The 15,440-nt window shown below is 41.2% G+C and overlaps 1 protein-coding gene across 4 annotated transcripts in view; it reads right to left on the bottom strand.

Annotated features, from left to right (window-relative positions):
- Positions 1–8,139: 8,139 nt before the first annotated feature.
- The window catches only part of LOC308294742 (pleckstrin homology domain-containing family A member 5-like), a 119,683-nt gene continuing 112,382 nt past the window's right edge, over positions 8,140–15,440 (bottom strand). For 3 of the 4 annotated variants that reach the window (XM_080737561.1, XM_080737563.1, XM_080737564.1), the window contains 6 exons: positions 15,095–15,271; positions 14,583–14,741; positions 14,085–14,176; positions 13,642–13,781; positions 12,132–12,212; positions 8,140–11,119 (listed from right to left, as the gene is read on the bottom strand). In XM_080737561.1, coding sequence (XP_080593687.1) covers positions 12,139–12,212; positions 13,642–13,781; positions 14,085–14,176; positions 14,583–14,741; positions 15,095–15,271 — 642 coding nt within the window. In that variant the 3' untranslated portion in view covers positions 8,140–11,119; positions 12,132–12,138. The remainder of the gene's footprint in view (positions 11,120–12,131; positions 12,213–13,641; positions 13,782–14,084; positions 14,177–14,582; positions 14,742–15,094; positions 15,272–15,440) is intronic. The other variant, XM_080737562.1, reaches the window with a different exon arrangement.

The raw sequence follows: 15,440 nt of genomic DNA, 5'->3' as shown, positions 1-15,440 counted from the left end.
TGGAGGCACACAAAAAGTAAGTCTAATGAAGTAAGTACAAGATTCTGAAGAATGACATAAAGAGACATTCCATTCTCATTTCAAATTCATCACTTAAACATCTTTAAAGATGACCAACCCTTGCCTGGTTAATAAACCAGACCGAACACAACAACTCCCCCTGGCAGTAGTGGTGTTGAGATTCTATTTCCTCAACCAGCTTCAAGGGTTGGCCAATCAGGGTTGTATGCTTGGGGCACGTGGTTTCTGTAGGCTTGGGGCAAGTGGTTTGGGGCAAACCCCAGAAATGAAAACTCTAACTGAAATCCCAGACTCTCTTCCCAAAACGAAGTGTGTGATAGAGGCTGGCAACGCCAGGCAAGACCAACCCATCACATGGCAAACATAGGCAGACTTTGCCATTTGCCCTAGGGGGGGCAGGCTTGAGCAGCAGAACTAACTTATCACACAATCCAACTACTGTTATTCATTGTGTCCACCAGACCACTAGTGTACCAAATAAAACACAAGAACAATTATGTGTGGTTAGAGCAGTGTCATTTTACAAATTGTGTTCATTATTAAGTAAAATAGCTACTTTCATTATTGGTAACACAGTTGCAGCCTACAAGAAATGCCAATAAGAATAAACCATTTGTAATCTCAGCTATAATTTGTAAATGGCTACAAAACATTTTGTTTGATGCAGGACAATAATTATTGTAAAAATCACTTTGATCACTTAAAGGCCCAGTTCAGGGAATTAAGCTATTTGTTTATAGACACATTAAACATGTAGAACTGTTGTTTCTGGACCTCTGTTAAAAGAATTGGAACTGTATCTTACAGCATTGTAGAATAAGACCACTTTACATTTTTTAATCAAGTCTGGGGTAGCATATTTTCAGGCTTTCAACCTCGTACGTATCACGGTAATACTGTAATATTTAATGAGCCTACTGTAGCCTACTTTTAATTGGCTACTGTATCAGCCTCATATCAGATACAGCTGCGCTAGCCCGGTTGCTAAGCTAACCTGTGCTCAGTGTGCTGAGCCTGTGTTCTACCCACACCGTCCTTTTATACACACACACGCACACACACACAACACACGCACGCACACACACACACACAACACACGCACACACGCACGAGCGCTGTGCGTGCGTGTGTGCGTGCATTAATCCACGGATCCACAGAGTTTGGTTAGCATAGCCTAACATAGCCTAGCTATTGCTAACTGCTAGCAAGCTATCCCATCCGCGTGATTCCTAAACCCACCAGGATTGAGTTAAGACCCGCCTCCTCTCGATAATCTTACGTATGAAAGTGCCCATGAACGTTAGTGCTGCTCGCAAAGTACCTACTACCTACTACCTACTGATCCATTACAATAATACACGCAGCATAATAGGCCCAAAGCCATATCCAAACCATAACAATTTAACTGATAATCAGTAAGAGTTTTTATTTTGAGCACAGTAGTGACAAATTAATAGCTTTCTCAGTACGTTTTTCTCTTTAGCAAAGTTACAACGTTTTCCCTTTATTAAGCACAGTACAATTAAGTCAGTTTCAAGATGTTTTTAGCACAGTTTATTTTGAGCACTGTAGTGAGAAATTAATAGTTGTGCATTGTGCAAATGCAGGCTTTTCTCAAGTACAAGTCTTCATGCCTCTGACTTTATCCACCCTCCATGTGTCAGGCAGGGATTTCAGCCACTCCTGGAAGTCCTCGCGTTTCCGCGAGGCGGGTCTTAACTCAAGCCTGGTGGGTTTAGGAATCACGCATCCCATCCACTGTCTCCCTCTCTCTCTCTTTCACTCTCTCTCTGTCTAGCGTGTGCCGTGTGTGTGTGTGTGTGTGTGTGTGTGTGTGTGTGTGTGTGTGTGTGTGTGTGTGTGTGTGCGCGCGCGCGCGCTACTGTGTGCAGCGCTGCAGCCCCACTCTCACTAGCCAATGCCAACGTGTGTGTGTGACAGTGGTGGAAAAAGTACTCAAATGTTTTACTTGAGTAAAAGTATCACTACTGTAATTTAGAAGTACTCTACAAGTAAAAGTCCGGGATTCAATTCCATTCATTTGAGGAAATGAATTGTATTGGTATGGAAAAAGTATTGGTATCCTAAAACGTTTTAAAAAATACTTATTATGCAGTAGGCTATGTCTCATTTCAAGTTTTTAAATGTATAAAAATATTTTGAAATCAGATCTACAAGCCCTTTTTACTTTTCTTTTTTAATTTGAAAATAATAATAATTATAATACTCAAGTAAAGACAAAGTACCCGAGTACTTGAGTAAATGTACTTAGTTACTTTCTTTTTGAGTAAATGTACTTCAGTGCCTTTTTTTTTTTTTTTTTCATGACTGAAAACCAAAGCAGAGACCTCTGTGAGTGGGCGTGGCTTCATACTGCACATAGGCCACGCCCTACAGTCTTTGGCCAGAGAGGCCAGAAAAATATGTATTGGATTTGACACATTTTGAAACATAATTTTTAAAACTTTTAGATTTTTTTCATGATTAAAATTGTGTCTGTTGGTTAATAATACATTACTCTGTTGTGTGACAAACTGGGAATACACTTGTTATCATCTTTATTTGACTGAACTCCCCCTTTAACATTCCAATCAATCAACTTATTGTCACCAGCTGGTCTCTGTGTGAGGGGGGAGAAACCAGTGACTATTAGTTGGATAATTCTTAAAAAAAATCTCTTGACAGGAATGGGCTAGAGACTTACTTTTTTTTCTAAATACTCAGAAATGCCTGGGGGGTGCAGTGCACCCCCTGCCCCCCCATAAAATCCGCCCATGATCGCAAAGCACTGTGAGCTTATAGTTCGGCTATTTTTGCCATTTCGGCGGGCAGACAGAGAGGCAGGCAGGTCTTAAAAACCAAAAATAATAGCCAATCTGCAAGGTAACAACTCATCAGATCATGAAGCTCTGTGAGCTTGTAGATCGGCTATTTTTGCCATTTTTGAAGACCGACGGATAGGTGTGATAATGTCTGTGCGCGCGTGTGCACGTGCACACATGCAAGAGTGTGATAGTGTTGCCGTAGGATGTATTTTTTTTTACCCGCGAATTACAGGCAAGGCAGGTGGCACTGTCATCAGTAACGTGTGTGAGCTCTCATTCACTCCAATTGTAAACCTTCTTTAAAACAGCTTTCATTCAATTCGATGATCTAAACAAAATCAATCTAAAATAATAATAGTAAAAATAATAATGTATTATTATATATTTTTCTTTCTTCAAGGTCAAAGTTCAAGGTCAACTCTGGCCATGTGGGCCTGGAGGTTAAAAACCCTGGCAGTATGAATAGAATAGAATGAGGGGGTGTGCATTAAAGACGGTCTCCGGCCAAATCATGTTTTTTTTCTTGTTTTTTTTTTTTTTACATGTTTTTTAACATAAATAAATGATTAAGTGTGTGTGTGTGTGTGTGTGTGTGTGCGTGTGTGTGTGTGTGTGTGTGTGTGTGTGTGACAGACCGACACACTTAAGATAATTGAATCATACTATTGAAATAAATGGATGTTTACCATCATTTGGTTCCTGAGAGTAAGCTGCAGTGTTCCCTAAAGTATCTGGAACATCATTAAGGCCTGCAAAGAAAGACAGACAGAAAGGTAGAAAGAATGTCACTATGCGTGTTTAGGTAATCTGCCAAGAAGTAGATGGTTGTAGGTTTGAACATGTGAATATAGTGAACAGTGTATAGTGACTTAGTACACCTCCAGACAAAGACTCACTTTGTATGACATCTTTTCTGGTGTCAGGCTCTGGTGAAAGTAAAGCATCGAATGCAGACCCTGAAAATAAAAATAAAGGCATGATCCTGAATGATGAAATAAACTGACCTAGATTAGATTGTTACTGTTTTGTTCTGTCTATTTAAACACAGTCCTGGACTGGTTGTTTCCTTGTTCAGTCTATACTGCTTTAAGCATTACTATCAGTTGCTAAAGTACAATGAATGTCTCCAAGGCTCATAATGTGCACTGCAGTGTTCATTTGTATAAACATTCTTGTGTAAATGTACAAATGAGTATAATATGTATACGCATTTGTACATTTACACAAGAATGTCTAAACGCCCACTTTTTGAAAAAAATATATAGAATACCCACTTCCAACATCACTAACGTGAACTCACACTGTATGAAGTCCTTTCTGGTCTGAGGTTCTGGTGGAAGTAAGGCATCAAAGGCAGACTCTGGAGACACAAGGAATAAGTAAAGTACACAACAACCTAAACTCAATCACGTCCCATTTTAATGATCAATGAAATAACAGTAGGCCCTACATGTACAATAACGCCATTACTATCACAATGGTCAATAATTACTTTGTATGTGTGAGTGTGCATGCAGGTGAAAATGTATCTCTCTGTGTGTGTGTGTGTGTGTGTGTGTGTGTGTGTGTGTGTCCTGTTTGTGTGCATAGAAAGATATGCATCTTGCTATGCATCCCAAACGGTATCTATAATGTGTTATAATAAACATAGTTATGAGGCATTATATTCTGCTTATACAGCTTAACAACACTGTAATTATAGAGTTAGCACTCATACATATGCATAATGCGTTATAACAATAACACATAATGAAGCTCATGGTCATGGTGTTGTTTTGGCAAGGATCATCAGTTTAATCGTGACTACTAATTGAAGCCGAGGCCGAATTGGGCCGAATCGCATGGATGAGCCCTGACAGCACATGGTTGGTGCTACAGACTCCAAATTTCGCACACAGATAGCTCAGACCTTTGCCTACGTTCTTAGCTAGGCCTCGACCCGACCCGATAAAGTCCTCGTCTTCCAGCTCCTCCAGAGTTTTCAACATACGTTCCTTAAGAGCTACCTCCATGGTGGATGCCTGTTATCAAGGGCGTCACAAGGGGGGGAAAAGTGGAACTGAGTTACAGGGCCCAAGGTGGAGATGGGGGTCCGTGGCCAAATACATATCATTTTGGGGGTCCCTGACAACCTTTTACAGATCGGTGCAGTTATAGGATACCTAAAAACACAAATAGCACCACTATGAGGCTGATTTGCGTATTGTTTGGACAAAATCTGTAGGAGTACTGTCAAATGATCTGTTTTGCAAAAATCTGCCTCCTTTTTTACAAGCATGTGTGTGTCCATTCGTCATCCAGGGTTTTGTTGTTTCAAGGTTTTTGTCTTTATATTTTTCTAATAGGGAAATTTGTATCAGACAAAAAGCCTGAAACTTTCTTATGACATACAGTAAAAGTCTGATATTTAATTAGAATGATCAACATACATATTGAGTTATTACATACTACGGTAACCACAAGTTTCCCCGGGGGTTTACTGGAGACTATCAGGACCAAACTTCCGGGTTTAACAGCAGACATACAAGCTCACGTCACGTCGCAGATGCAACCCGTTGTGAGCTTGTAAATCGGCGGCGGAACCTCGATGCAGACGTTTGCGCAATGCACTATGGGGCGTTGGAAACTCGTGGATATATTATTTTATAACAGGTTATGTTTTGACCCTGTTGGAAAAAACAAAAACAAAAACAAAAAAAAACTTTAAAACCTTTGACTGTATGATGCGAGCTCAGCAAAGTGTACCAAAGTCAAATAGATTAATGATAAACAATTATGGTTTTATGGGTCATAATCTTATCCTTCTCTCTCGTTTGTGTATTATAACCCTTGCATCCAAGGCCTCCTAGTAGTAAAGGATGTCTGGGCAGGGCATACAGCCAGGTGACATGATGGTTTGTTCAAAGGTTCATTTACTGTGTGTTGCACTGATTCCCTAGCTTTTTTCCTTGGAGACCCCCCTTCTTATGACTGAAGCCGAGACCTTTTATGCATGCATGTGCTCCCACGCACGACACGCACGTGTGTTTTCTTTGTACATGTTAACCACTTAAGCCCTATTATAATTATTAGACAAAGAATAGTGATCTACAAGCACACAATACATTGCATCATGACATTCAGTGCGCACTGTGGACGCACCAGGACGCTGTGTGAGCTTGTAGATCAAATATTTCCTTAAATTCAAGGTTTTTGAAAAATATTGAACAGTGTTGAATATTACTGACAATATATAATGATGACCCAAGCAAAGCAAGTAAATGGACTACCTCCCATGTAGACAAAGCTTCATGCACTACTATTATTAATAACTATACTGTACTAGCAGTTAGCAGTTGTTCTGTTTAAAGTAAAATATTGTTCTTACCTAGAGGTTGTAGCAGCTCAGTTTGTCTTGCCGTCAGTTTGATCTGTCAGTTAATCGATCTAACTAAGCGAATACATGAACTTTGATTCATTGTCTAATGAGGCCAGGGGGGAGGGTAATATAGGTGGTGGTTGTGTGTGCGCGCGTGTCAGACATGAGATGCACACCGCTCAGCTTGCACAAAAGTAGGCCATATGTGGCCTTCTTGAGCGTGAGACGCAAGTTGGCACCTCGTCAGAATGCAGTTCTAGTTTGTGTTATTATTAGTGTGCTTGCTATAGACGGGTTTCTGGTCCACGTTACACTGATAAGAACTAGATGCGTGCGCAGGGTCGGTACCAAAATTAGCCAATAAAAAACAGCGCTCCCCAAAACAACAGGTTTGGGGATTGGTAGGAATTGATTACATGATACAGTCACCTGTGCATTTAGTCTCAATGTTTGTAAACAAGAAACCCGTCTATAGGCAACACACTATTATTCTAGGTCCAGGAACTTTTATGCCAGCTAAAGTAAATCTGTTTTTTGTTAACCTTTTTTGTTCATTGAGGTCAATGGATGTTTTTTTGAGCGGTGGTTACACCGTCTCCTATACGTGGCCGTGTGTGTATGCGTCCGTGTGTGTGTGTGTGCGTGTCTGTATGTAGCCTACAGTACCTTTTGTGACCACACGTTAAGGGAGGGGCGCTGTTGTTCAGGCCAGGCCAGACACACACACACACATATACTGTATACTGTATATATAATATATATATGTTTTGCTGTTGCGCGGCCTCCGCGACCACCGCTCAGTTCACACGGGTGTGATTTATTTTTTATTTTTTTTGTAACCTTTTCTGTAATCCCAAGTCTATTTTCTGTCCCTTTTCTGATTGGGCAATATAATGTCATCAGACAGGGGTGATAATGCAATCGGCTATTTTTATGGGTCCATGGGAGACATCACATTTCTATTTGGGGGTCTCAGGCAGTGAAGTCAGTGCTGCTGTATGGGCCTGAGACATACCCTCACAGTGGAGTCAGTACTGCTGTATGGAGCAGAGACATGCCCTCACAGTGGAGTCAGTACTGCTGTATGGAGCAGAGACATGGACCCTCACAGTAGAGTCAGTACTGCTGTATGGAGCAGAGACATGGACCCTCACAGTGGAGTCAGTACTGCTGTATGGAGCAGAGACATGGACCCTCACAGTGGAGTCAGTACTGCTGTATGGAGCAGAGACATGGACCCTCACAGTAGAGTCAGTACTGCTGTATGGGGCAGAGACATGGACCTTCACATTGGAGTCAGTACTGCTGTATGGAGCAGAGACATGGACCCTCACAGTAGAGTCAGTACTGCTGTATGGAGCAGAGACATGGACCCTCACAGTGGAGTCAGTACTGCTGTATGGAGCAGAGACATGGACCCTCACATTGGAGTCAGTACTGCTGTATGGAGCAGAGACATGGACCCTCACAGTGGAGTCAGTACTGCTGTATGGAGCAGAGACATGGACCCTCACAGTGGAGTCAGTACTGCTGTATGGAGCAGAGACATGCCCTCATAGTGGCATCAGTACTGCTGTATGGGGCAGAGGCACGGACTCTCACAGTGAAGTCAGTACTGCTGTACACAGGAGTCCATCACTGTTGCGCACTAGACCTCTGGGAGATGGATTGATGAGGTCGAGCGCCACACCTACCATCAGCTCACAGTACTTACTGCACGACTTTCCGCACCCAAGCCAGGTTACCAGGTGCTGAGTTGGCGGTGCCCAGGATCGAACCAGGACCTATGACCTTGTGGTCCAAAGGCAAGTGGTCCACCGACTCTGCTACCGGACAAACATAACATAAACATAACATACATACTATACAGTCTATATATTTGCATTATAACACATTATAACACAAACAACATAAAGACCAGAGTAAGAACAGCTACATTTTATTCAACATGGTATGAAACAGGAAGGACATGAACATTTGCATATAATTTGCATATCAAGAGTAGTTAAGTCGCATATTTGGCTCCGTCCTCCATTCTGTTTCACCATGTACCGAATATAAACAATAAACTTGGCGTAATTACAAATTTATACACAAACAAAACGGAATAAAAACCTCAAAACAAAAGAAACAGTCCTGGTTCCGTAAACGTCCTTATTGCTTTTTACATGTGCTGTTCCAGGGTCGGATAAACCATCTCAAAACAAATAAAAAACTAATTAAAAACCCCAAAAATCTGAACGTGTCTCCTTCGCTATTTAAATAAAACTCTCTGCAATAAAAACAAAATGTCTCTGAATCCAACACATTCACACCGACGCAGAGATTATTTACAACTCAGATATTCTGTATATATTTAACAATTATAAATCTACTTTGCAGAAATAAAAGTGGCAACTCTCCGTCAATTATAAATCAACTTCTTTCATATAGAAACCTGCTTTCTTTGACACAGGAAACAATGAATGATTGAACGTAAACTGTTAAACCACTTACACCTGGGGTCCCAGCACAGGGCTCTGTATTAGGCCCAGTCCAGTTTTTTTTTTAATCAACCCAATCTCTTTACCAAAAATATCTCACAAGCTTGTAGATCAGATATTTAGTAGCTTCGGCTATTGGCTACTATTGATCTACAAGCATGTCAGCTTGCAGAATGTTTGCACCAGAATAGGGACGCTAGTGTTTGAGCTTAATTTCTGAAAATTCCATGGCAAGCGACAGCGTTGTGCAACGGAGTATAAGTTAAAGGGGATGTAAGTGAAAACAAAAGCTTTTTGTAAACAAGGGGGTAAAATACCACGTTAGAGCTCTATATTGTGATAGTAATTGTGCAAGTTTAGGAAATGTAATCTAGAACAACGCTTCTCAAACTTTCCAGGTGGCGACCCCCCAACATAATATTTGAACTGGGGAACCCCCCGCCATGACAAACAGCAGAATTGAGGAGTTACATTTGGTTGGTCATGGTTTCGACTAGGTTCCACAGATAAATATTGTGAAAATATCCGATCCACACGCTCACATGTGAACATGTAGATCGGCTATTTTCACAATGTGTGCCTCTTTAATATTTGACAATTAATGTTTAGACAATCTTTTATTCTTTTATTCTCAGTTTGTTGATTATTCTTGACACATGTAATGCTTTTTTTTTTTCTTCTTTTTTCTTTTAAATTTAGGGGTATTAAAAGGTCTTAAAAGTCCTTCATTTGTCACTTTAGAAAAGTGCAGATACCCCGCCTACACTGTATGTTGGTAAGATTCGGGGGGCCCCAGCAAAACTACTATATAATATAGTACATCACTTTAACACCTTTAAACAACACACAGACAATTTCATTTGGGGGTTGACATGAAACGTTCGACAACTGCTGGTTTTATGGCCTTATCAACAAATGTCCATCGTCAGGCCACAAACATGGACACATGAGAAGATGCAGAGGTAAAATAGTCCTTTAACTTAAACTAAAAACCCAAAAGTCCTTCTGAAGTTCTTCATCTCCCTTGATGTCACATCATCATTGCTATAGAGTGTTTGTTCAGTAACAGGACTCTCCCCGTCTCTCCAGCTCTTAAATAAACAGAACATACGGTACATCTTCAGGTCAGGATACCAATTTTTATCAAACTCGGAGAGAGCAGGATAAACGAGTGAAATTGGAAGTGAGGGGAAAAAAATAAAACACAAGCAAACAAAAATGGAACTGGAACACTGTACAAACAATACAATCGTATCTGAGAAAAGATCGTTGGTAGGATAACATTTATATTCAGACCTGAACATGTATTTTCTGTGTACTAAAGACAGGAGAGACATGGAGACCCCTGTTACTGAACAAACACTCCATCACATTACTATCACAATATAGAGCACTATATTCAACAGAAGAAATGAAGAAAAAAAAACACACCACTTTTGAAGTCTTCATAAAAAATGAAATGAAATCAATAAAAACAATTAGCAGAAATAAATCCACATACAATTGTGTTAATTAATACAAACCAGATCTAAACAGGTGTGTCAGTACGAACGTTAACGTGGTCATTTAATCACTAATAAAAAATAAATAAAATAAAATAAAAAAACGCTTGGTGATCCCACCACAACACCCCTGGGTGCTGTGGTGGGATCACACACCTTGTAGGTGGCACTGGGGTCCCCCAGGGCTCTTTACCTGGTCCACTTCTTTTCCCACCCCTCGACTCCAAATCTCTTGGTAACAGCAAGAGTGGACACCTAAACATTGTGGGCACCTCAACATTAAACTGTCTGTTTTCTCCTCTCCAAACTAAAACTAAAAACTAAAAAAATAAAGGAATTGGAAAATGGCCTGAAGTAATTTAAGGTGTGATTTGAACATATTGCTATAATTGCTACAAAACCTGGGCATAGCCACAGTCATAGAAGTTGAAGGGAACATTTAGGTTCGATGATGCTGTACCGTGCATGTTCACATCATGCATACTTGTATTATTTCACACCATTTTACAAATGTATTTATATATTTTTTTCAATTTAACATTGAGGCGCCTTCATTCAATCACTTCTGCAAAAAATGTCCGACCTACAAGCTGGCGACGGATTGTCGGCTTGCAGATCGGCGATTTTCCGTGGAACATTCGTAAACAGAACATGGACACTAGATTTCTCGATAAGACGTTCCCAAAGTATCCAAATCGTTTGATAAAAAAATTCATAAAACTAAAATAAAACGGCGGTTTAATTAAATCGCTTGATCAAAGGGCGGTTTAATTAAATCGTTTGCTCAAAGCGACGTTTTAATTAATACTGACAGAAGTGCTTCCTGGAAAGTTTGACCTCTAGGGGTCAGAGGTCACAGAGAGGCGTTGGCGTTCTTCATGCTGTCTGCTCTCTGCTGCCGCCTGCTGGGCCTTCAGGTGTACGTCTTCACTGAGGACAGAGAGACAACAACAGCAACGTGTCAAGGGCAACACATACTCCCGGGCGGCATCTGAGCTTTTCTTGGGGAAAGGGGAGGTGGCATAACTACTAATCGATGTCATTCCGAACTTGTCTCAAGACTGTCTCAGAACTGTTCCTCGGAACTTGTGCAAATGATTCTCCGTACTATTAGTTCAGGAAGATTTTCCAATGTCGGGTATTGTCCAGACAGACAGACAGACAGACAGACAGATCAGGCCCAAACACCAATGACTAGGGGTGTAACGATATAGTAACTGCATCGAAATATCGTTTTTAATTAAAAAAAAATCTAAGTATATCGAAACGAAAACAGCAAAAATCGGATCGAATCGTTTAAATTTGTATCGCATCGAATCGGCAGTGCAAATAATCGATTGTATCGATACTACCTACTTGTGCATTGCATTTAGCATTTTTAAGAAGAAAAAATGAAAAGGAGGGCTTTAATTACTTTTCCTTTCCATATAGCTACATTGGTCTTTCGATAAATGTGTGTAATCTCTGTGTTCATGTCAAGGTCTGGGTTTGTCCATATGGTATGTGTTCAAATACAATGTCCATGTATTCGCCAGATAATCACAGTGTTTACTTATTTATATCCATAATAATACATGCTTCCCTTAAAAACCTGCACTATCCACACTTTTCACACAGATTTAATTTCTTTGCTAAATAGTTCCTATATCGATTTTAAATCATTGAATCGAATCGTATTGTATCACCATGAATGAACCAATATCGTCCATGTATCGTATCGTCAAATATGTATCGTGATATGTATCGAATCGCTATTAAAATGTATCGTTACACCCCTACCAATGACGCATCAGCAACACATCACATCACCCACATATAATGAACACGTCATTAACATATAATTAACACACTGTTAATATGTGATTAGCATATTCGTTAGCATGCAACACCAACACCAACAATAATTAGCACATAATGGACACAGGTAAAGACAGACGCTTACTGCTGAACTACACACACATGAAGTGCGAGCCGTCACTCAGCTGAGGGGGGTGGGGGGAGGGCGGGGGGGACACGCTTTTCACTGCAAAGACACATGCACAGACACACACGCACACAGACACACACACACACACAGTGAACATGAATGAAAGCACCATTAAGGGCTGTTCACAATAAGAACTATAACTGTAACTGTAACACAAAAAACATTGTTTTGTGGTTGTTTTTAGGCGTTGTTGGTCGTTTGTAGTGTTTTGGGATGGGACGATAATTGCCATTATCGTTTATTGGGAAAGAAATCTCAACAAAAGCATTTGCTTTTGTTGAGCTGCGAGTGTGGTTGCTGACGGTTGCTGACTATATTCTACAGTAAGCTAACTGTCATGTGAAGCTCGACCAATTGATTCCCACTCCCATTGATTCCCTATCCCTGCCATTTCCAATGGCAGCGGAAAAGTTACCCTAGTAATCAAAACAGTTTCCGATTCCCTATCCCTGCCATTTCTAATGGCAGCGGAAAAGTTACCCTAGTAATAGATAGTTTCCCCAGGACTATAAAGTGTTGCCCTGTTGGGCAACCACACTAATAACTATTAATTTAGCGAATGTCTGTCTGTCTGTCTGCCCGTCCGCAGTCTGTGTCTGACCATCTGTCTGCATGCTGACCTCACTGATACTAAACAGTGTCGCCACCGCATGCTGAATCAATGCCGAAATTTGGAGAAGAGCATGCTGACATCATTGATAATAAACAGTGTCGCCACAATGGCTGTCTGGCTGCATGCTGACGTCATAGTACTGACTGATACAACGCGTATTGCACAACTGGATGTCAATGGTGACTGTTCTGCCGGTCTGGGTTCTCCAACATTACTTCTGAGACTCCTACATTAAATCTCTCATTAGCCGGGGATCCAGTCATCAAAATGGGAGAGGACCTGTGATGTTCTGCCGCACTTTTTATTTCTGTTTTATCTATTAGTTTGGTCATTAAGGTCCACAGAATGAGAGGCCTGCTCTGCCGGAAACATCGCGAAAAAAGTTATGGCCATTCGCATAAACTGTGAAAAGTGGAAAAAAGTGATGACTCATCACTTTTCACAGATTCTGCGGGCCAATATTTTGCCCAAAACAAATGCTTGCAATGGATTCAGAATGATGAAGAACCCCTAGTTTGACCCCTCACATGCTACTTAAAGCAGATTTCTTTTCTTTTTTGAATATTTTTAGTGGAGTCAATGGGACAGTGAATATACAAATGGCCATAACTTTTTTTCGTGACGTTTCCGGCAGAGCAGGCCTCTCATTCTGTGGACCTTAATGACCAAACTAATAGATAAAACAGAAATAAAAAGTGCGGCAGAACATCACAGGTTCAACCCTATTCCTTGAGCTTTTGGGCATGTGGATCCCCGACTACATATACTGTAAGTGTGCATACCCCCGGGCACAGGACTAGTGTTAGTGGTTTGTACCTGTAGTGTAGACAGTTATATGTTAGTGATGTGTACCTGTGGTCAGTTTGCTGCGTCTGGAAGCCTGAGCAGCCAGATCATATGAGATGTTGATGAGCTTCTCCTGATGAACAGAACCCGAACCGTCCTGCTGCTCATCCTGATCTGGACTCAAACTGGGAACAACATTCTGCATGCTGGGGAAAGGAAACACACACACCACACACGCACACGTACACGCACACACACAGTCTTGTCGTCAAGATTATTGGATTGGTATGGATTACACCAGTAAGGCAACCTTTTGTGGACACTCGCCGATTCTCTTTTTCTTTTTCTGATGTTGGAGCTCAAAACCTTTCCATGTCAAGGACCCCAAAACAATACGTATTTGGCTGATGTGAAGTGACGATAAAGCTGATTCCGATGTTGTTGTATTGTGTTATAACTTATAGCAATGTGTTATTGTAATGTAGTGTGTTATCTTCAGGTAAGTTTACCTGTTTTTGGCGATGAGTGCTTTGATGCGATCGACCTTCTTCTGTTTGTCAGCTTCCTGTTCAGGAATGGACGTTTCTTCAGACACACCCAGCTACCAACAGAGACCAGCAGCCAAGTTAGGGTTTAAAGATCAGTGGGTCTTGTGTCAAGGACCCCCCAAAATTATGTGTATTTGGCCGAGGACCCCCATCTTAAAATGTGTTCTTCCAGGGACCTACAGAAGCAAGGATTACAAGCTCATAGCGCGGCACCGAGTGCCACACTATGAGCTTGTATATCTGCTATTTTTGAATAGCTAAAGTATAAAACAACGGTTAAAATGTTTAAAATCTAAAGTGACACAAACAAACACAAATGCTTTCCAGTTCCAGGTCTAAATGGGTAAAAAAAAAAAAAAAAAAGTAGGTCCCCGACCGACTGTTTGGGGAAACGTGTGTGTGTGTGTGTGTGTGTGTGTGTGTGTGTGTGTGTGTGTGTGTGTGTGTGTTGAACAGTACCTGCTCCAGGATCAGAGAGTCCATCATGGACGCCTCTCGGAGGCGAGCGATCTCCTCAGCAGGAGTCTCCTGACCTCCCATCATGTCCTGCTCCCTCATGGAGGCTTCCAGCTGCTCAATGTCGCTGACCAGCGACTCCTCCCTGCGTCTGGCGTGAGACTACGCACACACGCACACACACCCGCAAACAAACAGGCTTTAGAAAACACGCTTACAAACATTGTGTGTTCTTTGTTAACTGGGAGTTGTGGAGGATGAGTTTTTTTTTATTTGTTTTGCTATCCACTGTACAATGATGTACAGTACATTATTCTTTATTTTGAAAATAAATAAATAAGTGTAATAATAATAATAATAACAATAATAATAAATACAAAAATTAAAAATACAGGATAGGAATTCAGATTTGTTGTATGTTAAAGGGATATTTCACTTTAAAAACATTTGGTAATTTTATCATCTAATCATGCTTTTATGAACATCCTGAACAGATTTTAATTTGCTTGATTCACCTGTGCACTGCGGTTGGCCTTGTCTCTGACGAGGGCAGGGTTGAGGGCGGGGTTCTTCTTCTTGTCCCGCAGCGCACCCTGCTGGTGGCGGCGAATCCTCTCCAGCTGCTCCTCCACGCTCATCCTGCCCCGCCCACTCTCCCCCGCACACTGGTCGGCCGCACTGCGGGGGCGGTCCTACACACACAGTCAATGAAATGTCCCAATTCGCAGGTTTTTTTTTTCAATGGTTTTGAAAAGTTGAAGTTTGACACTGCAACACAAGCTGTCTTTAGCAGGATGTGCGTTTTATGTTCAACCTGCTCTCCTTGGCGTAACAGCAAGGGTGTCGCACCAAATTCTGTGC

This window comes from Nannobrachium achirus (genome assembly GCF_963921795.1).
Source record: "Nannobrachium achirus genome assembly, chromosome: 11".
Classification (NCBI taxonomy): Eukaryota; Metazoa; Chordata; class Actinopteri; order Myctophiformes; family Myctophidae; genus Nannobrachium; species Nannobrachium achirus.
The sequence above is the reverse complement of the archived record's forward strand: the minus strand, read 5'-3'. Positions and strand labels throughout refer to the sequence as shown.